This window comes from Amblyomma mixtum, chromosome 8 (assembly GCF_055824585.1).
Source record: "Amblyomma mixtum isolate Tamu chromosome 8, ASM5582458v1, whole genome shotgun sequence".
Classification (NCBI taxonomy): Eukaryota; Metazoa; Arthropoda; class Arachnida; order Ixodida; family Ixodidae; genus Amblyomma; species Amblyomma mixtum.
This window is the reverse complement of record NC_143019.1, coordinates 24,668,721-24,691,272: the sequence shown is the minus strand read 5'-3', so window position 1 is coordinate 24,691,272 and position 22,552 is coordinate 24,668,721. Positions and strand designations below refer to the sequence as shown.

Sequence of the window (22,552 nt, the reverse complement as noted above, 5' to 3'; positions counted from 1 at the left end):
CCCTTTTCGAAGAAGAATGCGAGATTGCCGTCTGCGAACGAGGGTTTTCGGTTGCAAAAATTGTAGTGGGCGCTCGTTATTCTGCAAGTTGTCTATTCGGCCACTTGCGGTCGTAATTTTTTTGGTTAGGGGATCGACTCGATTAACAGTGTGGTTAATGCAGTTGTCTACACTGAAAAATTCTGGTTACAGAATCCACATAAACGTCGTTTTTTATTGAGCACTGTGTTGCCTAGTTTGTTAATATCTATGTATGTGCACGGTTGCGTTGTTTGGTTGCCATGTAAAACGAATTAGCAAAGCAGTTTGCGCTTTAGTGCTACGTACGAGTTGCCGCGTTATGATAATATGGCAGCCACCTTGTATAAATCAGCAACAATGTTTTTTTCCCATTCATAAGTCATTGTTAGATTTGGGCGCCGCAGTAGTAAATACAACGGAGGCGCCAAGCGCATATCATCTAGAGGCAACAGAAAACCAGCACTGTAGGCATTGCTAGCTTTATTCATGCGAATGCATTAGATATCTATGTCGCGCCATCAAATCTTATCATCATCAAGCAAAGGTATCGCCATCAAGCAAAGATAAATGCGCAGAAGTTTGATTGTGAAAGTGCGTCATGAGATCTTGCTGCGGGAAAAATTTCCTTCTCGAGTTGTAATTATTTACCCGCGGAAATTACTTTGACGTCAAAACTGCCGTTGTCACAATAGCCACCGATATAGTACGTAGACGTTTTGCTTTCGCAATGCTCCATTGTGGGTCGCCGCAGTGATATCTGTTTTCTTTCTTTTACTTTTTAGCAGGTTCTTTCAGAAAACTTCCAAAAGTTCGTCATTTTTACAAAGCGGCACACAAGCGATTCGTGCCAGGCACGATAGCGAGCCCATTTGAATTAGAAACGACAGCGAGGGCAGGTGGTTTTATCACGCAACCCATATCAGCATCGCAAATCTATTTTACTATAATATTACGAAAGTTTGCGTATCATCTGACGACATGGTGAATGCATCATGAGGACACAGACGTCATTATCTGTCCTGCACCTGCAGTGAGAAAATATATGCACCTTCGATTAACGGCTAATCCCTTTCAGTGTCGTGCTACAAATAAGCTTTACGCTAGCTGTCAGACATGTTGTTGTGCTCCATGTGGTGGCTGATACCCATGACCCAGCCTTTTGACTTTTTTCTGACTGGATTCTTTTACACCATGCAGCATATCCTGAGCTCTAGAGGCATCTTGACCACGAGCACAGTGGAAGGCCAAGGCAACCTACGGCAAAGACCACCTCCCGTGCCCGAGCGAAGAGCAGTACGCGCGGCTGGCGTCTACAGAGCGGGATTCCAGTGGGGAAATCATCGTCGTGGGAGCTATGTCTTCTCAAGAACGCGCGATGGACTTGTCGCGCAAGAGCAAAGCCACCGCCGTGAGTGGCTTCGAAGGCACCAAGTCCACGACGGCCGCCCACGTTCCCAAAGGCAGCAACATCACCGACCTTACCCCCGAAATGCTGTGCCTGGACTACTTGTTCCCTGAGCACACGGATGAAGAGCCGGGCGCTTCTGGCGCCACTGGAGGAACATGGACCAGCCCGCTGCAAAGCTCTGCGCTGACTTCGCAAGTGGATCGCTACCTCTGGGATCCGAGCGAACTGCCCCCGAGCCACGCGATCTCAGCCATCCTCAGACTCCGGTCCCAGCAGCCGGCGTTTCCAGGGATGGAGCCACCGCGCCCGGTCGTTCCCCCGTCAACCGCCGGGACACCGGTGGCCTCGCACCCATTCAACCTTCACTCTCAGGCCCGGGTCTCGTTCCCAGTCTCTGAAAACAGAGCAGAAATGCCGTTCCCGACAGTGGGGGTACCCAATCATCTGTCCTTGACAGAAGACCTGCGCTACAAAGCGTTCAGGGAGAACTTCATTGCGAAAAGAGAACAACGACGGAGGAAACTTCGAAATGAACGCAAGAATAAGAGACGAACGCCATACCCGGAGCCACCAGAGTAGCCGTCCAGGGCGTCTTCGTTCCCTGATCATGACGCCATGGCATGGCGTCTCCAGACAACACCACCTGCTCCAGAGCAGCGGTCAAATCCTCGGTCAAATATGCCACCTTTCCGTTTAATCAGTTGGTAGTGTGCGCATGTGGTCTCCCTTTCCAGTGTTCGTTTCATCAAATGGGGTCCAGGAAAGTAGCACACTATGTGTGAAATAAATAAAGAAAATGGAAGAATCGAATCTCTGTAGTTGTCGATTTAATCGTGTCATCATTTTCAGCTTCTTAGTACTGGCATTGTCTGTCTTGTGATGCAAAACTATCGATAGTTGAGTCACTATCGAACTATCCATGGCAAAAAGACTATCGATAGCCGTATCTATACTACTTGTTATATATAGTACTACCGATTTTATAAAATCAACCACGCGTACCCACTGCAACCTAAACTTGGTTTTCCGAGTGTGTGGTATGGAGGTGATCATATGAGTAACTGACAGGACTCGTCCCTTTTCGTGACCTACGCTTCACCGAGCTCTGCAGACGTTCCCTACGTAAAGTAGCTGGACAAAATGTTAGAATGTCCTAGTGTCGAAGCATGTGTGCGGAAAGCATTTCTGCAGCGGTTTCGTCAGCAAGATGACGTCTGCAGTGCACGATAGTGTCGTGTAAGCCAGCACAACTGGTGCTGTTTGTTCTTTCATTGGATGCAGTTCCATGTATTTTAAGCATGAAATGCTTTTAGCTCCCGCTGTCGACAGTGTGGTGACGTCACGCCGAGAGCCAACATCCGGGCACTGAATTCCACTCATCCGGGCACTGAAACGAGAACATCCGGGCATCATACGAAATTTAACGAGACACTCTAGCCCTCCTACAGGACCGGCATACGAGCGCCAGTAGCTTCGCGCCGAACGGGTGGTGGCGCTCCTCCCTTCCCGTATGGTGCGGTTCGGGTGTCCACCGAGATCACAGAGAGTTACTGCGCCATTTCCTTTCCTCGAAAAGCGTTGCGTTCAAAGGGCAAGGCATCGCGCCGAACGGGTGGTGGCGTTCTCCCTTCCTTTACGGTGCGGTTCGGGTGTCCGCCGAGATGCAAGAGAATTACTGCGCCATTTCCTTTCCTCAAAAAGCCTTGCGTTCAAAGGGCAAGGCATCGCGCCGAACAGGTGGTGGCGTTCCGTGGACTGCCTGACAGCGCTAGAACACGCTGTCGCGTTCCACTCCTAAAGGTGAAGCTTAACCGTCATTAATTAGCAGTTAATTAATATCTAGTCATTAATCAGCAATTGGTCACTACTTAGTATTTTGTCATTTCTTCGTCATCAACTATGTATGACGTAATCCAGTGGTGACAGGCAAAGTGGTGCGGAAAACGCTTTCGCCTCTACCCACTTTACAGTTTCGAACGCGCTGCATATACATTCTTTTCAGGCCTGCGTCTCGTCGTGTCCGCCTACGCTTCTGATTGTCCTGCATTTCATGCTTATTCTACTCTCGGTTACGGGAGAGGCAGAGATTTTTTTTTTTCCGTTCCCGTGAAACAAACTGGTTGGGCGGGCGGTCGCGACAAACGCGTAAAAGGATGCGCACCCTCCTTTGTCACTTCTCACTGCCGCGTTCCCGTCCATCGCATGGCAGATGCCGAAGCCGCCCAGATGTCTGCTTCCGGCAGGTATTGACGAACGAACGTGCATGTAACATGTGCACGCGGGTGCTTTTTCCGAACTGTGCCAGTGCACGTTAATGAACCACAGCTGGTCTTAATTGACTCGGAGACTTCCACTACGGCGTCCCTTATAGCTTGAGTCTCTTTGGGACGTTAATCCCATGAGACCGTGAACCCAATCAGGCATCGCAAATGTTTTGGTTATATCGCTAGCCATGCATAATATCAATGTTGTTACTATCAATAGTCTTACCAACGACAGTTTCAGCTAGTATAGATAGTCTACGGTCTACGTCACATCAGCGGTAACTCAGGACGTGCTATGTCCGCCGCTTAAGAACGTGGGTGGCACTGGTGAACACTCCCAAGGTTAGGTTATTTGTAAACAAATATCCGCGAAAGCAGAAGGTTTGACAGCCGTCGCCGTAGCTCAGCGGTAGAGCACCGGACGCGTAATTCGGAAGTCGTGGGTTCGGATCCCACCGGTGGCATGTGGTTATTTTTCTTTTGCTTTTCTAATCAATTAGCTTTAAGCGATAACATATTCAGTAATATTATAAATTGATCAACACCACAAAATAAATAAAATAATTTAAAAAAATCCCCTGTGCCCTTTGGTTTCTGTGGCTGTTGACTTCTCTCATATTTATAACGAGCCCCTCATCCCCCTTCCCTTGTTTGCTTAATCGATACTATCTATAGTCAATTTTGCGATAGTTTTGCATCACTACTTTCTTGTCCATGGCTTGCAATAAACAACAGTTCAAATGAAAAAAAAAAGCGGTTTTGTAGCGATAGCTACACTACGCCAGACACTTCGCGAGGTCAGCGTGGCTGTGCGCTGAGCCGTGGCACCACCGCTCCGCCAGCTGTGCGCATGCGCGGAGTTGTGTCACAGCCCGCAGCGGGTGTACGCGCCGCGTGCCTCGCCGTTGCGCCGACGGCGGAGCATACTCCGCCCGCCTCGTCAGTTGTACGCATGCGCGAGTAACGTCAGACCACGCAGCTGGTGTGTGCGCCGCTTGCCTACATTACGCTAACATTTCGAGCCTTCAGCGCGGCAGCAGACATCATCTCTAAGTACGCGGAGGACAGAAGACTTAAATGTTCGCCTGAAAAATCAGAAATCTTCGTGTATAATGGCAAGGCACTCAGGAACAAACCTCCCTCTGACTCACAGGTGTACGTGGATGGAAGGGAGATACCAAAAGTAGACACAATACGAATATTGGGCCTCCACTTACAAACACATGGGAGAAACACGATCACAATTCATGTTAGAAAACCACGCGACCCAGACATTAAACCTCATCCGAAGGGTCTCACGTAAGGGAGGCGGTCTCAAGGAAAAAAATATCCTGAGATTGGTACAGGCCTTCATCATTAGTAGAGTGAGCTACGCCACGCCATATTTGAACCTAAAGGTAGATGAGAGGAGCAAGATAGACGCGCTCCTCAGGAAATGCGTAAAAAAGGCTCTAGGGCTCCCAACATGTACGTCGACGGAGAAGCTACTGGCCCTAGACCTGCACAATACGATTGTAGAAATCACGGAAGCGGTTAAAACCTCGCAACTTGAAAGACTCAGCACGACGCGAGTGGAAAGAGCTACGCTCAGTAATCTTGGAACGGCCACAGAGAGGGGCAAAAGGATAGGGTCGACATTGACAGGGAAATCAGGGAGCACCTACGAATCCCTCCCCTACCCAAAAACATGCACCCTGAGATTAATAAGGAAAGACGACAGAAAAGGACGGAAGCGATAGAAAAAATATATCGGGGCAAACCCCGAAATGAAGTCGCCTACGTTGATGCGGCAGGGGACAGACACAGTCGATATATGACCGTAGCGGTGGTAGATGGGGTGGGGGGGGGGGGGGGGGGGGGGCACTCTCATCACGGCGGCCACCATACTAGGGAAATAAATCGAGATAGCGGAGAAAGCCGCGATAGCGATCGCTTGCGCTGGCACCAAAGCTAGATACATTGTTAGCGACAGTAAAACTGCAATCCAAAATTTCAGTAGAGGGAGGGTAAACCCCCTCACCACCAAAATTTTAACACAAGGAGCGATTGATAGGACGATCAACATCATCTGGACCCTGGCGCACGAATCTGTCAGCGGTAACGAGGTGGCCCACAGTGCAGCTCGAGATCTCTACCTCCGAGCTGTACAGGAAGGGCTGGTTCAGGCCGAACATGATAGCGAAGGGCGATTAATCTCGTATCAAGAGATTACAGAACACTACAGGCAATGCCGGAGGTGTTTCCCCCCACCAAACACGGCGTTAAATAGGAATCAGGCGGCGGCGTGGAGACGCCTGCTGACTGGAGTATACCCAAACCCAGTACTAAATAAACATATCCGATCGGACTTCGAGGACGATAAATGTAAAAAGTGTGGGGCGAGAGGAACCCTCGGCCATATAATTTGGGAGTGTCCTTACTCCCCAGGCAGGGCGCAAAACATTAGCAGTAGGGAAGCCTGGGAAACCTTGTTGCGGAGCTCGGACCCTGAGCTCCATCTCACCGCCGTCCAACTGGCAGAAGAGGCTGCCGGCGAAACCAACCCGGCCAGCATCGACTGCGACCAGAGCGGCCCAGGCGGAGTGGTCCTTCTCTGTTGGACAATAAAAGTTTTCAACAACAACAACAGCGCGGCGGCGCCGTGGCAGTTCACGTGGTCGGTCACGTGGTGCGGAGCAGCTGCCGGCGGAGCGGCGCGCCGGCGAAACCGAATGGGGGAGGAATGGAGAGGGGGAGAGAGTGATTCCACGTCAAGGGACGAAGATCAAGAAGGCACGCCGAGTGAAACGGAGCGGCGAAAGACTGACCTTGCAATTCGACTGAGCGAGTTCCACTCGGCCAGCTGTAGCTATCGCGTCACTCCAGGTTTAGGCGGAGCTAAACCATAGCCAATTTTTTCTTCTGTCATTTATTGACGTCTCAGGCGCCTACTTTTTCCATTCTATATTGTGCCCGTAGAGAAATTAGGTAGTCCAAATCAATAGAGTATCGGTAAATTGGTTTTTGAGGAAAGGAAATGGCGCAGTATCTGTTTCGCATATCTCGGCGGACACCTGAACCGCGCCGTAAGTGAAGGAAGGAAGGTAGGAGTGAAAGAAGAAAGAGAGAAACAGGTGTTGTAGCAGAGGTCTCCGGAGTAATTTCGACCACCTGGGTATCTTTAACGTGCAATGACATCGCACAGCACGCGGGCGCCTCCTGCGTTTCACCTCCATCGAATCGCGGCCGCCGCGGTCGGGTTCGAACCCGGGTCAACAGAGTATTAACATCAAAATTTTGTTTCAGATTTGACTTTGAAGGCTAAAAGTTTACTGTACAGGCGCGGACAAAAGTAAACGGAGCACGCAACTGTCTTCGAATATTTTTCACGCGTCACCTAATTGAAATTTCCAGCAGTGGTACGCGCATGCTGGTAGATGAGGTTCCTGGGCTTTCTTGTAGACAAACAACACTTCTTCATTACCAATAGAGAAAGCGTGATTGCACTTCAAACGCAATAGCGTGCTCCTTTTACTTATGGCCGCGCCTGTACATGATCACCGCCCATAATTTGTCGACGCCTAGGGAATAATTCATAACTGAATTTCTTTTCTCACGTTGTCTCGGCTTCCAACCCCAACCGGTAGCTGTGACGTTACCGCCTCACGTAACCTGAGCTGAACATTGAGGCCAGGTCCACTGGTCGTCTGTTTCAACCGTAAGAACACGGAGATAAAAAAACGGAAGGCAGACTTATGCTCCGCCTTAAAGGGATACTGAGGCGGTTTTCGAATCAGCTAACCTTCTAGGGTTTTGAAGTAGTGTCACTGCTGATCACGTCTGTGAAATTATTTTTCCGATTTTGGCTAAAACACCAATTAAAAACACGATGTTTAAATTTCCCGCGCCCCGCGCGAGCGCAGGAGAGGGAACAGCGGAGAGGGAAACCTCGTCCATGTCGGCCTGCGTGACGTCATGTTGAGGAGCCGGGGATGCTTCGGCGCACCCGAGCGCGCTTTCAGCGCGCGTTGTTTCTCGTGCTGCATGCGTTGTTCCTCGCACTGCGTGCGTTGCGACGTACAAAGCGTGTCAGCCGACCTTGAGAATCAGATTCAACAGGTACTACACTGCGTTCGTGTCCACGAACAACTACGGCCGCGACAGTGTCGTCTTCCGCTGTTTTCCGCAAGACCACAAGCTCGCAGCGCAACCGCTCGCTTCTGTAACGAAGAATTCAAGCCGACTAAAGCAAGCGTACTCTGCTCGAAACACTTTCGTAAAAGCGGATACAGGCAGAGCTTGTCCTATTGTGATCTCTGGAGATTTCTGTCAAAAAGGCGCGGCTGAACCATGACACAGTTCCATCGATTTCCTCGCGCAAAGAGGCGTGTCACCATTCCGAAGAAGCGCCTCTTTTAAAAGTAGAAACATGCTCACTTAGCCCCTGAAGAAACCTTATAGAGGCTTAAGCATGTGTCGCTCTCCTCAGCTTAGGTGCGGCCAGACCACCTGAGACGTGCTCAGCAAGGCTCGGTTAGTGATTTTATACTCGGTTCGACGTGTCCAAGCAAGCAAGCAAGCAGAGCAAAGCACAATAAAGCAAAGCAAGCAAGCATCGAAGCTCTTCATATGCGGCATCTCGTTTAATCCTAGCTAAGCAATTAAAATGAAAGCGTTCGACGTTGATTTCGGATGCAAATTTATGAGAGAAATGAATGCCAACCGAGTTTTTGCAAAAAAAAAAACACCGCAACCTTACTCGGTTTCTTCATCAAGTTGTGGCAGCGGGCGAGTTGCAGCTAGCTTGGCTTTTAAACACACATATAGTTAGCAACTACTTCACTGAACCTAAACTGCAAATCTAGGAAGGGCGAACGTTTCCGAGGCACCAGCGATTAATATTTTCTGGCATCTGCTGAACGCGCCAGGAGTGAAGCGTATTTGTGCGCGTATTTGGCTTGGTTTCTAGCGCACCATGATTGCGTCACTATCTTGTGGTCACATGCCTCGCAGTGCTTGGCCACTGCGCTTCGCTAATTTTGACACCAACTTTGTGCTCCTTCATCGTTCACTTGAAATACTTTCTTGCCCCAACCTGCAACGCCGGGTACTGAGAACAAGATTTACACAGTGCTTTGGGCCTTTTCTTTAGGATGACGCTCTTCCGGGCGAGCCAGGAGGCGTCCGGTGGTGGTAATTGACTTGAGTATTGTTCGCACCCCTTCCTTTCCGAGAATACGAGCCGATGTTGTGCTGGCACCTTTTACGCATGGTCTGTATCGCGTCTTTGACGCTGGCGTATGCTTGTGCTAGGCATAGAATTTTTTGCTTGTGTCTTTTTTGGTTTCAGGCGATACGTGGAATGATCAAACTGTAGTATCCTTTTCTTCGGTGGTCAGTAAAAAAAAATAGTCGCCGTATTCGCTTTTACAACGACACCGAAAGCTGCGATCTGCCTTCAACGCAGCGCCGGATCCGCATCGGCAGCTTCTCCAGTCCTCAAAGTGACGTCACGACCTCTCTTGACCAATCACGGGCGGCGGCGCGCCGCGCGGCGTGCCCCGCGGCACAGACCGCATATTTCGGCTAAAAAAGGAATTCGCGCTTGTTTTTGCCTTATTTGGATGCGATATTCCAGTATACAGCATGAAAAACTATAGGATGCCGCTGCCAGCCCGATTTTCAGAAAAAGTGCTTCAGTCTCCCTTTAAGGGTGTGGTGAGATAGCTTGAATTGGTTAATGCCCATATGTGCACAATTGGTCATTCTCTAATTGACATTCATACATCCCTGGAAATCCTCACACTACTCCTGGTGCAGTGGTCCAGATGTTAAGCGTTGCACCACTGCCCAGCGATGGCAGGCGCTGCCATCGGTGGGGCTCGTGGGACCCCGGTCGCTGTCCTCGAGCGACCTCTATCGACGAATCATTAACGGCCACAGTGAACAGTTTACTCACAATCCGGCGGGCAAGTTGTGATGATGCCACAAGATTTACTTGGCCTAGGGGGCCCACCTGCCTCCTAGGTTGCTTCTCTGGGGATTTTTAGAGGATTTTTCGCTATGTGTCAAGAAACGCCTGTAAACGTTCAGCATGCCGAGGAAACGGCGAAGGTCTTTAGCGGTGGTGGGTTGGGGGTAATTTTGCAGGTCTGAGATGCGTTGAGGCAAAGGTCGAGTTCCCTCTGATGAAACTTCATGGCCGAGGAAATTGACGACTTAAGCGCCGAGCGCCCTCTATGGGACATTGACGAGTAAGCCGTGGTCATCGAGGCGTTGGAAAAGTAGACGAAGGTGCGTGTGGTGTTCGGCGTTACGGGAAAAGACCAATATGTCGTCAAGATAGACGAAGCAGAAGTCGAGGCCATGGACGTCTTCGTCGATTAAGCGTTGAAAGGTTTCTCCCGCGTTCCTCAGGCCAAAGCTCGTGAAGGGAAACTCGAACAAGCCGAAAGGGGTAAAGACTGCAGTTTTCGGGACGCCGTCCGGGTTGGTGGGTGTCTGCGTGTAGGCCTGCCTTCACCAAGTCTAGCAGGGAGAAAACGTGGCAGCCATAAATGCGATGGGCGAAGTCCTGTATGTGGTGAACGGTGTACCCGGCGGGAATGGTGCCGGCGTTGAGGGCGCAGTACTCCCCACAGGGCCGCCAGCCTTCGGTCTTCTTCGGGACAGAGTGAAGTGGCGACGGCTTTGCGGGTGGTGCGTCGGCGAGTGCTGATCCAGGCGTCGTTGAATGGGGCTGAGCTGTCTATTGATACCGTCGATACGGCGCCAATCTGAACTCGTCTTTTTGCCGCGAGAACTTGATCTACACGTTCCGAGCATTCTTAGAAACTGCGATTTATGCCCTGTGTGGCCGATTTTCCTAATTAAATCGAATTAACGTCCGGCTCACGCCTTTATTTTTTTAATTCTCCAGTACGGTGTGCGGAGTCGACCAACGCGTGGAGTGCCTTTCAGCCAGCTCCGTGGAGGCTTTGCTTTCGCTTTATTTTGTTTTTTATGTTTCCGTGAATAAATCGTTTCATTTGCAGATAATATAGCCGCTAAATAAGCCCGCAGCAGTAAAAATACGCGCGGACTATTTGCTACTACCGACTACTACGTATTACTCCGCAGATGGCAGAGTGGCAAGCCGCCACGGGACTGGGTGAAAGGCACTCCACGCGTTGGTCGACACCGCCCACCGTACTGGGAGAATGAAAAAAAAAGCGAGCCGCACGTTTATTCCATTTAATCAGGGAAATCGGCCACACAGGGCAATGAATCGAAATTTCTCAGAATGCTCGGAACGTGTAGATTGAGTTCCCGCGGCAAAAAGACGACTTCAGATTCCTCTTCAGTGCACCTCTAAGCGGTGCGGCGACAGCCTGGACGGGGGCCGACGGCTGCGGCAAAGTGACCTCGATGACGATGTCGAGGTCCGCGCGCGCGACACCGCCGGCATGTAACTTAAGTACAGTGAACTAGAATATAAACTTAAGTAGACGACAAGAGGTGGCGACACAGACGCTCCCCACTTGACAAAGCCGGTCGCCCCTCATTGGTCTCCCCGCTCCGCGGCACGCGGCAAGACGCCGAAAATGGCTCCTCGACCCATCCGCTGCGCGGCAGAACAACCCGCCGCCGCGGCAGGTTTCGCAGCAAGCGCCTTGCCGCCGCCGGCGTGCCGCGCGCGGTTTTACGACAGTGTGTCCGTACCTTTAAGAAGTCCCAGAATTTTGTAGTGCGCTACCAATGAGGTGCTCAGTCACCGATTTCGTCGATCTTTACATGCAGCCTGACCTCTAAACCCCAACCTCGACCTGAGAGCGAAGTCAAACGCGGCGTGCAAGCACTCATACTTCACAATTGGGCAAGTAAGCTAGATCGGCTGTAATTTTTAAAGGGACGGCACACTGAACCTTAACAACCCAATTTCTTTCAGCACAACGGAAAGCTTGCTGTCTAAGGTGCTGTATTCCGCAGCGGTTTTGTTGGAAACGGTGTACAAGGTATTTACCCTCTGTTTTTTAACTATGCGTACACTCGTTTTATACAAAGAATTCCATTTTTATCTGGGGGATTTTAAAAAATTCCTGTGAGCAAACTACTGGCCTAATAGAGACCAAACTTCGCTCACGGGGTAGCATATTATGGTCTACGTTCTTTGAGACTTAATTAAACCTCGGCACTTGCCTGCATTTCCTGAAATTAAGAAAACAACTGCTGTGAACTGCGAGTAAAGCTGTCGCAGACGCGAGCTATACGCGAGCTGAGCAGCTGGTTTGACAGGGCGCGCCATCTGCCGGAAGGCGAGGCAAACGACGTCCCGGCTCAGTGGGTGGGAGGGGAGTAGCGCGCTAGCATCGAAGATGCGGCTCGTCTGCTCATCGAATCTCGCCTTCCGGTAGATGGCGCGCCCTGTCAAACCAGCTGCTCGGCTCCAGCTTTACTCGCAGTTGACAGCAGTTTTTTCTTAATTTCACGAAATGCAAGCAAGTACCGACGTTTAATTACGTCTCAAAGAACGTAGACCATAATATTCTGCCCCGTGAGTGAAGTTTGCACTCGATTAGGCCAGTAGTTTGCTCACAGGTATGTTTGAAATCCGCCAGATAAAAACTAAATTCTCTGTATATGCCTCCCGACGCTGGTTCATTAGACGTCCTGCGGACACTTCGGTTCATTAGACGTCCTGCGGACGTCTAATGAACTTTCAGTGCCCATTGGGGAGTAGCGTCCATTGCAGTTTCCACTCCAAAAGTTGATTCACCCCTGGTCGACGAACGTTTTAGTAGGCTGTGGTTGCCGCTCTGTGATCTACACGAGAAATTCAAAACATTCTGGCGTCATCTAGTCACAAAAGCCAAAAGCGCACAACCGATGACGCGAAGGAAGCGTTGCTTTTCGTCGAAGGGCGCACTGGAGAGAGCGTTAAATATAAAAAAAAAAGCATCAACACTCCAGAAAGAAAAAAAAACTGCGAACTTAAAGCAACCGATATTTTACCGAGATGTGGTAACATGGTAGGCTACAGTGATAAATTCGAGTTTCACCGCTAGATGGCTTTTTTACGATTTTCAATGGCAAATTACGATAATAAATTCTCGTTTCCTTGATATTGCAGTGCTCTATTCTCACAATTAGAAGCGCGACATTTTTATTTCCGCCATAAACTTATGGCACGTTTCGGTCAGTGCTCAGTCCGTTTAAAGCTTTATTTTGTGTTTTTTCTTTCCCCGTGCAGAAGACATTGGACTCTTGGTACCTTGGCCGCCAAAATGGAACTCCCCAGCTGCCCCGTTCGAGTTGGATTCTTGCAGAGTTGGATTCATGCAGTAAAAGCTCTGCCAATGGGCCGCAAGCCTACCAGGAGCTGCCGCTGGACATATCGTCCAGGAGTCAACCGACGTCTTCTTCCACGGCTTCGTCGCAAGCCTCCTGACACATGTGCAGTGTGTGGTAGATCTGTGGAAACAATTTAACACCTCATACTGAAATGTGATGGTATCCATCCGGATGTCGATGCAGCCACAGTCACTCTTCCTGAGGCCCTAGGGTTTAAAGATAACAATGATCATGTAATTAAATCAGCAGTGGAAGTTAGCAGAAAGCGATTGGTGGCTGAAAAGCAGAGATGTGACATAAGGTTAGAAGTGTAGAAAACCGTAGTGAAAGAAGATGGCGAATCTTAATGAGAATTAACAGCACAGTTGAACAAAAATAGAGAAAGAAATGCTAAGCATGGTGGCAATTAACACCACCCCGTTTCAAAGGGGGCGCTCCTATCCATCCGCGTGGCGCCACCTGGTTAACAGAGGGGGCGAAAGGTGGGGTCAAATGTGGATGCAACTCTCGTTCAGTTTGCAGACAGCGATAGTCAAAATGCCGTTGGGCATTCATTTAATCGGTGCTTTCAGGAAATAGCTGAAATAAAAGTCCTCTAACTTTGGTACATAGCCGGCAAGAAATGCTTCGTCCTTTTTGATTGTTAGAGCTATGCTTCTCTGAGGACAATACACATAAAGTAAAGCAGTGTCAATTCTCAGGACATACAGCATTATCATTATCTGCGTGTACTACGAATGTACCTTTTACGCAACTGAAAGTGTCCATTCACATAATGAATGGCACATAGCTGATTTCTTTGTCTGGGTCAATCAGATACTTGTTCCTTAGACTTAAGGGCACTTAATTTCAATAAGTTGAAATGTGCCGCCCGATATCACACTGCCGTCGGGACTGCAACACAGTCATGACTGCTCAGAATCGATGATCAGCCCAACCTGAAAGCAACAGAAACTAGATGTAGCACGTCATCATTAGGTTTGTGCTGAAGTTACTTCGTGAATTGTCGTCCCATGTGCCAACTCCTGTCTGGCTATTTTTTCCATCTTCTTTCCTGCATCGTCATGTGGAAGTTGGAACAGAACTGCATCGCATCTTGCAAAGACACTGCTACTACATATGTTAGGAACCACTTGGGGAAATTTTTAAGCCACCTTCTTTGCAAGGTTTGTTTTCCCGTGAAAGGTCTCCTTCCCGGATGACACTCTAGCAGTCTTGGCGGACACGAAAAGCGGCAGGCGTCTCTTTACGGCGCATTCACATTTGCGAGTCGCTCTTCAAGGCTGAATCCTGAAGAATGGCCCGAAACCAGTCGTACTGGAAAAGCAAGACGATGGACTACCCCCTTCGCCCTCTATTATACTGGTAGATAGGGGGTAGTCAACCCATGTACGCTTTGGACACCCCTCCCTGAGTCATCTTACAGTCTACTGGAAACATTCCTGAGTTAACATGGAGGGAGGAACTTGCCTTTTTTCTTTTCTTCGAATAATACGAGGGCGTCTTCGGGGAACGAGACCTTTTGATTTAGAAAAAAAGACTTGTAAAGAAGATGACAGGAATTACAACAAGTGGTCAGTTTAAACCGCTGTACAGCACATTTTCAGTGACCAAATACATTAAGCAGGCCGCGAAGCTTACCGTAAGAAGTTGCAGCACTACGGAATATCCTTGGTGACGTAAGGACATGGCTGAGTGCTGGAAGTCGGCAGTTCTTGTTTTTATGAGGTGTGCTGTCGAAAGGCTAACGCGCACTTTTCGTTCTTAATGCCACCTTCATCAACGATTCATAACTTCTGCTCAGGAACATAAATAAAAGCAATCCAAACAAAAACAAACCGTTGAACTGCTGCCAGGCCTTTTGTAATGAGGGAAATTGCGATTATCTAATCGTCACTCACTACGCACCAACACGTCTACTACAAGACATCGGCTCTTGCTTCCTTCAATACACACAAATTATGGTCGACAAACGTTGCAATTTACGGGTCCTTATCTGTGGAATAGTCTTGATTATAATGTTCAAATTTCACCTACACTTCATGGCTTTCAGAAACAATTAAAACATTTTCTACTAAATTCAACCTAGTCTACATTCTTTAGTGCGGTGGTTTGTGTTTTTTTTTTCTAACTATAACATGTTTATTTGATATTTTCACTAGTATCCAGTGCCTACTGCTGTAACATGCTTATTGCCATATATTTGCCTTATTTGTTGCTGCCGTCTACGTCATATGTAATAGCTTATAATGGTCGGGACCCTTAAACAAATTTTGTTGGGTCCCTGAAGTTGTGTGTTTGTATTTCAAGTTTTATGCTAAATAAATACTTTATTTCTTTAAAAAAAAGAAAAGATCATTTTGGACGACCTTTTTGTAGAATAACATCTCTCTTTTATCCAATGTATGCTCCATTTCCCGCCTTCTCATTTTCAGCGGGGAAAGATGTGTAATTTCGAACATTGCACAAATCCGCATAAAAGCAGGGGTCCAGCCGAAATGCCATTCTCGCAACGATGTCACCGCGCGTCTGCTATGCGGACAGGTTGACGGATACACACTGGGCATCCAGTTAACGCGGGGAGTGCCGTACGGGGGCGCTGGCGATGCGGTCGCTGCTGGCTCCACCATACCAGCGCACGGAGCCTTGAATCGCAAGCAGGCAGCCCACCATAGCCGCGTTTCCACTCATTGAGAGCTGTCTGTGGTCTGCGACGGTGGGACGACATCGTCCGCTTTTCGGTATGTGATTGTTTTCTCACAAAACGGCGCACTCCCATAACCGATCCTTGCGCATTACCAGTGCTAATGGTCAACTGCAGAATAACGAGCGCCCTCTGCAATTTTCCAACCAAAAACCCTCGTACGCAGACGGCGATCTCGCATTCTTCTTCGAAAAGGGAGAGGAGAGACGACCCTTTATCTGTATGGGAGGGAAATTGTTGAAAGGACACAGTAGAGCCGAGGCGCGAACCAGAGGAACGGGTCAAGACAGGTTCTCGTCTAGGGAATGCATCATTGTAATCTTTGCACAATTTTTCTTTACACTCTACCTCGAAAGTTGGCAATGCCCGGTGGGGCTTCAGGTTCACGCAGATTTGGGGGCAGCCCCGCACATTTTTCGAAGAAGGACACAGTGCAGGGCTGCTCACTCATCTCCCCTTGCGCTAAACCCTTCATGCAGCATTGCAGGAAGCGAAAACGTGTCTGTGAACGAGGGTTTTTCGTTGGAAAACATCTTCCTCTAAGTCAGCTTTCCCGCAATTTTGCAAGTTGTCCAATTTTTCCTGTCTAGGTGTCGACGTTGGATAGTTACGATGTTATTATTGCTGTTTACGAATGCCACGTAGAAACGAGAGAAAAAGGATACCCGCCGTAATCTACCAATGTGAAAACGAGATGTGAGGCCCCCACCCTCTTTCTTAACTTTAGCTTGAGGCCACTGCGCGCCTCCAGTCTGCGCTGAGGCTCCGCACCTGCCTGCTCCGCACCTGCTACGCACCCGCGTCCACCACAAATATATACAAAAGCCCGGAAGTGGCTGCCCACTTAGCAGGGTCTCCACGTCTGCCGGCTACCGGGGCTCTAAGAAAACGTGCCAGCGGATTCCTGTACCACTTTCCGGAAACTGGGAACATGGGAACTGGGCGTTCCGCGAAGGGCCCTTTTGTTTGGTGGCATGATTGACAGCACCGAAGCACAGTGGGGCTCGTTTCCTGCTTCTGCTACTGCACACTCATAAGATGATTCAGCACGTGACTCGCCCTGTTGTCGTCTTTCTTGGAGAAGCTACACGCGGGTGAGGAGACCAGAGTGGAGAAGGGAGAGAATCACGCGTAGAGGGCGAGGAGTCCCGCGTGGAGAGTGAGTCCTGAAGTGTTCTCTTTGTGTTTCTTTTTTCGCTTTCCCAAGCCCTGGGTTCAAGGTTGTGCTCAACCTACAGGGGCTGGGGCTATTGTATATTGAAATTTCATTGGTTAGCGAAGTCTGGGGCGGGCCTTCAAACATAACCGCCCTAACTTCTGTATTTGCAAAGCATATAAAAAGGCATGCAAAACCACTGGACCGCACTCCTGGATCAGTGCTAGTCTTGTGTAGTCTCGGGAAGGACTCGTCGCGCTTTCTTCATCGTGTTGTCTGGACGCGGCACTGGATTTCCGTGTGTTTGTGTTCCCTGCGGCTAGGACTACCTAGTCCGACCGCGACGCGGGGCCTGCTGAACCCTGGCGGTTTGAGATACCTCGCTGCGGAGTGGTAAGTAGACCAGCTGGCCGTTTTTCCTGTCCCGCATGTTGCATTTTGTGTGCAGCGTTGAGTTATGGTTCGAGCATAAAGAGAAGACGACCACGTGCAGGGCGCGCGCGCGCCCGGCGTCGCCGCCATGGCGGCAGCGAAAAGGCTCAAGCCTTTTACGTTTTTCGGTCGTGTCCCGCATGGCACAACCACGGTAGAGTTCACTAAGATTTTCGTCAAACGCTTCAATAAGAATGAGCTTGGAGGCGTTCAGGATTTCACGGGAGGAAAGTCTGAGGTCTTTCTTAAGACGCGTGCTGCTGTGGAAAAGTTATTACAGGATCCCGTAGTTGAGGTTCAGGGCACAGCAGTGACTTTTGAGTACAGAGGCGCGAGGGCGAAGATGGTGCGCGTCTTCGGTTATTCCGCGGAGCACCACGACGTAGAGCTCGCACGTGCTCTGCATTGACAAGATATGAATCAACGCCAGACTCCCCTCTCGCCGGACGCGGAGGGGGAACCCCTTTCAACGTCTGACTAACCGACTGCCCGTCCCCCCCGCATCCCTCCCGCTCGCCCCCCACCACCACGGCTTTCTCCCTTGTACTAGGCCAGCTGAATTGTCGCGGCCTCACGAGGGCAGCTAAACGAGCGGAAGTCGTGCACGTCGCGCGAAGCAAGCGCGTCGACGTGTTAGCCTTGCAAGAGACGTATGTCCACAGGCAGGCGCAAATTGCTAACTTCGATACGTCGTTCGGCACGAAATCATACTGGAGCTTTGGGACAACGGAATCGGGGGGGGGGGGGGGGGGGGGGGGTCGCTCTTGTTTTCCTTCGAGACATCGGACTCAAGGTGCTGCGCCATGACCGAGACACTGAAGGCCGCTTGATTTCAACTGATTTGAACAACGGCATGCGCGTGTGTAACATCTACGCACCTTGCCGCCGCGGCCAACTTCAGTTCTTTGAGGGGTTAGATGTTAAGCTGGTGGGCCCTGCGCGAGTCATACTCCTTGGCGATTTCAATTGTGTTTTGTTTCCTACCGATCGCCGCTCACAACGCGGCAGGTCTCTGCGCAAGGTGCGCGAGCCCCTAGCGCACGGGCAATGCGTGACCTTGTGGGCGAGTTCGACTTTATAGACTGCTGGCGCGCGCTGCAGCCAGGTCGTGCAGGCATGACCTGGACGGGCCGCGGCAGCGAGAGCCGTATCAACAGGGCATACGTCTCGCCGAGCCGCTCGAGCAGCCTGCAATCCGCATGGGTTTTTCCAACCGCCCTAAGCGACCACAGGTTGCTTGTCACCCGTCTGTGTGCCCCAGACATTGCACCGCGAGCCAAGGGGTGCTGGAGGCTGAATGTCAGACTCTTAGACGACGCCCGCGTAGCCCGAGATGTCGCACGTACGATACAACAGCACGTCACCCCATCAATGTCAGCGCAGTCTTGGGACGAGATGAAGCAACGCGTTAAGGAGACTTTTCAAGAGTGGGGCATTAAGTTAGCGCGAGAGGAACGGGAGGAAATCCGAATAGTGTCTGATAGTATCATCGCGCTATCCGCCCCCCTCTCGCAGGGACCGAGCATTGCTCCAACCCTGACGGCGCTATGCAAGGAGCCGTTGGGACAGGCTGCGCGCAACTGCGCGGGCCGAGCGGTGGGAGCGAGAAGTATGGTGTGCTCGACACCTGTTGCGCCGCCGGCTCGCGACAAAGAGCGACACGCTCACCGCGGCAGCTGACCCCGCCACAGACGCTCGTGGCCCGCATGGAGCGTTTTTCTGGGCGATTCGTCGGCGTCGACGGCACCGGAGCGTTTTTTTTGCCGCCGGAGAGGACGTTTTTGCCAAATCGTCGGGTTCTGTCGAAACAGAAAAAAAAACGTCGACGCCGCGCCGACGCTGGGAGAGGGCAGCGACAGAGGGCCAATCAGAGCCGGAGCGGGCGTCACGTGACTCTGTACGGAGCCACGCCGGCCGAGAGACGCGCTCGCGAGCTCTCTCTGGCACTGTAGCTGCGCCGCTTCTCGGGTATCTGCGTCGGGTATCTGCGTCGTGTAACTGCGTCGTGCTTCCCGGAAAGACGGGCGTTTGGCGCTCCGAGGGTACCGAGTTCTAGTTCACTATAGTACCGGGGATTGGGCTTCGTGTTTCTCGGCCGAAACGGCCGAGCAGCGTGTTGTCTTTCGGGGGAGTCGCTTTCAGCTGGCCGCGCCGTCCCTCAGGTAGCGCCATCTAGTGACAAGACGCCAAAGCACATCAACGCTGTGTTGAAGGAATTTTTTATCCGTAACTACTGATAACTACGATGGGTGCGTTGCGAGCCTTTTTTCGTTCCAAGAAGAAAAACTGCAAATAGATGAAAATGTAGCAAGTGACTAAAAGCTAGAGAACTGCTTCACCAGGTGTCGTTCTTGCGAGGTAAACACACACTATTTAGTTAGGCCTAAGAGCTTGAAAATCGCCAAATTATCTGAAAAACAAGGTCTAGTTATCGCTTATACCTCTACGCGTGGGCAAGAGTAGGCGGAATAAAAGTGAACCGCTACCATTTGAACGAGCTATCACGTCGAAGAATACAGCGGTGACATGTATTTATTTCGAAGTGGGCGAGCAGGGCGCCGCCATCTTGTCAACGCATCCCGTAACGCGCCCGTAGCGCGCGCCGCTCGGCTGCTCACCATGCGGGAGTGAATTCGTCGGCGTCGAGCGCGCGGCGCGATTTCGCGGGTAAAAAACGCTCCATGCGGGCCACGCTTAACAGCCAGCGCGGATGGGGTGCTAAATGCCGCGCGCTGCTTCTATGAGGATTTATACACAGCCGAGCCCTGTGTTTGGATGAGTTCCCTCTAGAAGGCCCGTGCGAGCAGCCCGCAGAAGACGCGACCTGGATATCCCGAGGACGAGCTTTACGCGGCGCTACAACTAATGAAGCCGAATCGCACGTAAAGCCAAAACGTGCGCAGTCTGTATGTTAGTGCCGTATGCCATTGCAGGGAGACCGCGCTGAGCACAGATTTTAGTATGCGCACTGTGTTCGTTGGACCATGGTTCAAATTTGTTTTGTCGACTCTCCTAGAATCGAGAGCTCAAACTAGCAAACCTGCTTTGTTTTTTGTTTTTATATCGTAAACGGCAGTTTCATACGATTCTATTTTAGCAGGAATCCAACCAATGTTAGTTCAGTAGTGTGTGTATCTTTACTTGGGAACCGTTTGATGCTGACTTCGTTTCCCTGAAGACGTCACCGCGATTCTCGGAACTATGCCAGCAGCGAATGAACTACGCAGATAGCATTTGAATTAGGTTGCAGAAGTTTATCGCTGTCATTTTGTTGCCGGTTTTCTTTAGCTATTAATATCTAAAGGCGAGTCTGCATCCAAGAGGGTTAAGAGTTTCAGCGTCCATGTTCGGAAACTGCTTCACCACTGACTAGGGTCATGCGTATTTTATTTCTCTCCTGCCATGCCGTGGTCGAGAGTGGTCTTGGCAACCAGGCCTCCTTTATTTTCTGTCCATTTGCCGTAAAAAGAGGATTTAGTGGCCCTGATTTTGCAAGAATGATCTGCTAACTCTGGCGACTTGGCGTAATTATTCGTTTGAGGAAAATACCAGGCATTTGTCAGAAACAGTTACCGCTATTTACGTTGTTATTAAGTTCAGCTCGTTTCTTCTGGCTATAATGGAGATCTGTTTATACTAGCGTTAGCCGTGCACATATGGCTGAGTCGAGTCCGGAAAAAATAGCGTTACTATATCTTTTATAACAACTTGCAGACGGGCTAGATGGATGCGTTTTCAGGCAGTGTAATAGCGGATGCAATGGACAAACACAGAAGGGAGGATGGACGCAGGACCGCGCTTGCTTTTTGAAAATGGACAACTTGCAATATTGCGGGAAAGCTGGCTTACAGAAAGGTGTTTTCCAACCAAAAGCCCTCGTTTACAGACACGTTTTCGCTTGCTGCAATGCTGCCTGAAGGGTTTAGTGCGAGGGGAGATGAGTCAGCGTCCTTCTTCGAAAAGGTGTGCGGGGCTGCCCCAAATCTGTGTGAACCTGAAGCCCCGCCAGACATTGCCAGCTATCGAGGTAGAGTGTAAAGGAAAGTTGTGCAAAGGTTACAATGATGCATTCCCTTGACGTGTACCTGTCTCGACCCGTTCCTGTCGTTCGCGCCTCAGCTCTATTGTGTCCTTTCAACAAGTTCCCTCCCATACAGATAAACGGTCGTCTCTCCTAACCTTTTCGGTGAAGAATGCGAGATTGCCTTCTGCGTACGACGGTTTTTGGTTAAAAAATTGAAGAGGGCGCTCGTTATTCGGCCACTTGCGGTCGTAATTTTTTGTCCATATAGCTCATCGTAGTCGTATCGCACATTGTGGTTAGGGAATCGACTCTATTAACAGTGTGGTTAATGCAGTTGTCTGCACGGAAAAATTCTGGTTACAGAATCCAAATAAACGTCATTTTTTATTGAGCACTGTGTTGCCTAGTTTGTTAATATCCATGTATGTGCACGGTTGCGTTGTTTGGTTGCCATGTAAAACGAATTAGCCCAGCAGTTTGCGCTTTAGTGCTTTGTACGAGTTGCCGCCTTATGATAATATGGCAGCCACCTTGTATAAGTCAGCAACAATGTTTTTTGGCCATTCATACGTCGCCGAAAGGCTTTGCTGCATAGGATCGGCCAGGAAAGCATTGATATGTAGCGGGAACAGAGAACCAGCACTGTAGGCATTGCTAGCTTTATTAATCCGAATGCATTAGATATCTATGTCGCGTCATCAAATCTTATCCGCACGATTGTGTCATCCAGCAAAGATAAATGTGCAGAAGTTTGATTGTGGAAGTGCGTCATGAGATCTTGCTGCGAGAAAAATTTCCTTCACGAGTTGTAATTATTTACGCGCGGAAATTACTTTGATGTCATGGACGTCACAATAGCCACCGATATGGTATGTGGACGTGTTACTATCGCCATGCTCCAGTGTGTTGGTCGCCTCAGTGCTATCAGTTTTCTTGCTTTTACTTTTTAGCAGGTTCTTTCGCAAAACTTCCAAAAGTTCGTGATTTTTACAGCGCGGCACACAAGCGATTCGTGCCGAGGACGATAGCGAGCATATTTGACTTAGAAACGACAGCGAGGGCGGGTGGTTTTATCACGCAACTCATATCAGCATTGCAAATCTATTTTACTATAATATTATAATAATTATAATGTCATTACATTTTCCGTAATAAAACAGCTCTAAGCTTGCGCTTGTTTTCAAACCAGCTGTTTGCTATAGAATAATTCATAAAGTGGAACATAATCTCGTCG

General features: G+C 49.9%; 1 protein-coding gene across 1 annotated transcript in view; it reads left to right on the top strand.

The window, feature by feature from the left end:
• The first annotated feature begins 1,396 nt into the window (after nucleotides 1-1,396).
• LOC149331739 (uncharacterized) overlaps nucleotides 1,397-22,552 on the top strand; it is a 29,727-nt gene continuing 8,571 nt past the window's right edge. Inside the window, exons 1-2 of the mRNA XM_089557405.1 lie at nucleotides 1,397-1,861; nucleotides 12,902-13,086. Coding sequence (XP_089413531.1) covers nucleotides 1,397-1,861; nucleotides 12,902-13,086 — 650 coding nt within the window. The remainder of the gene's footprint in view (nucleotides 1,862-12,901; nucleotides 13,087-22,552) is intronic.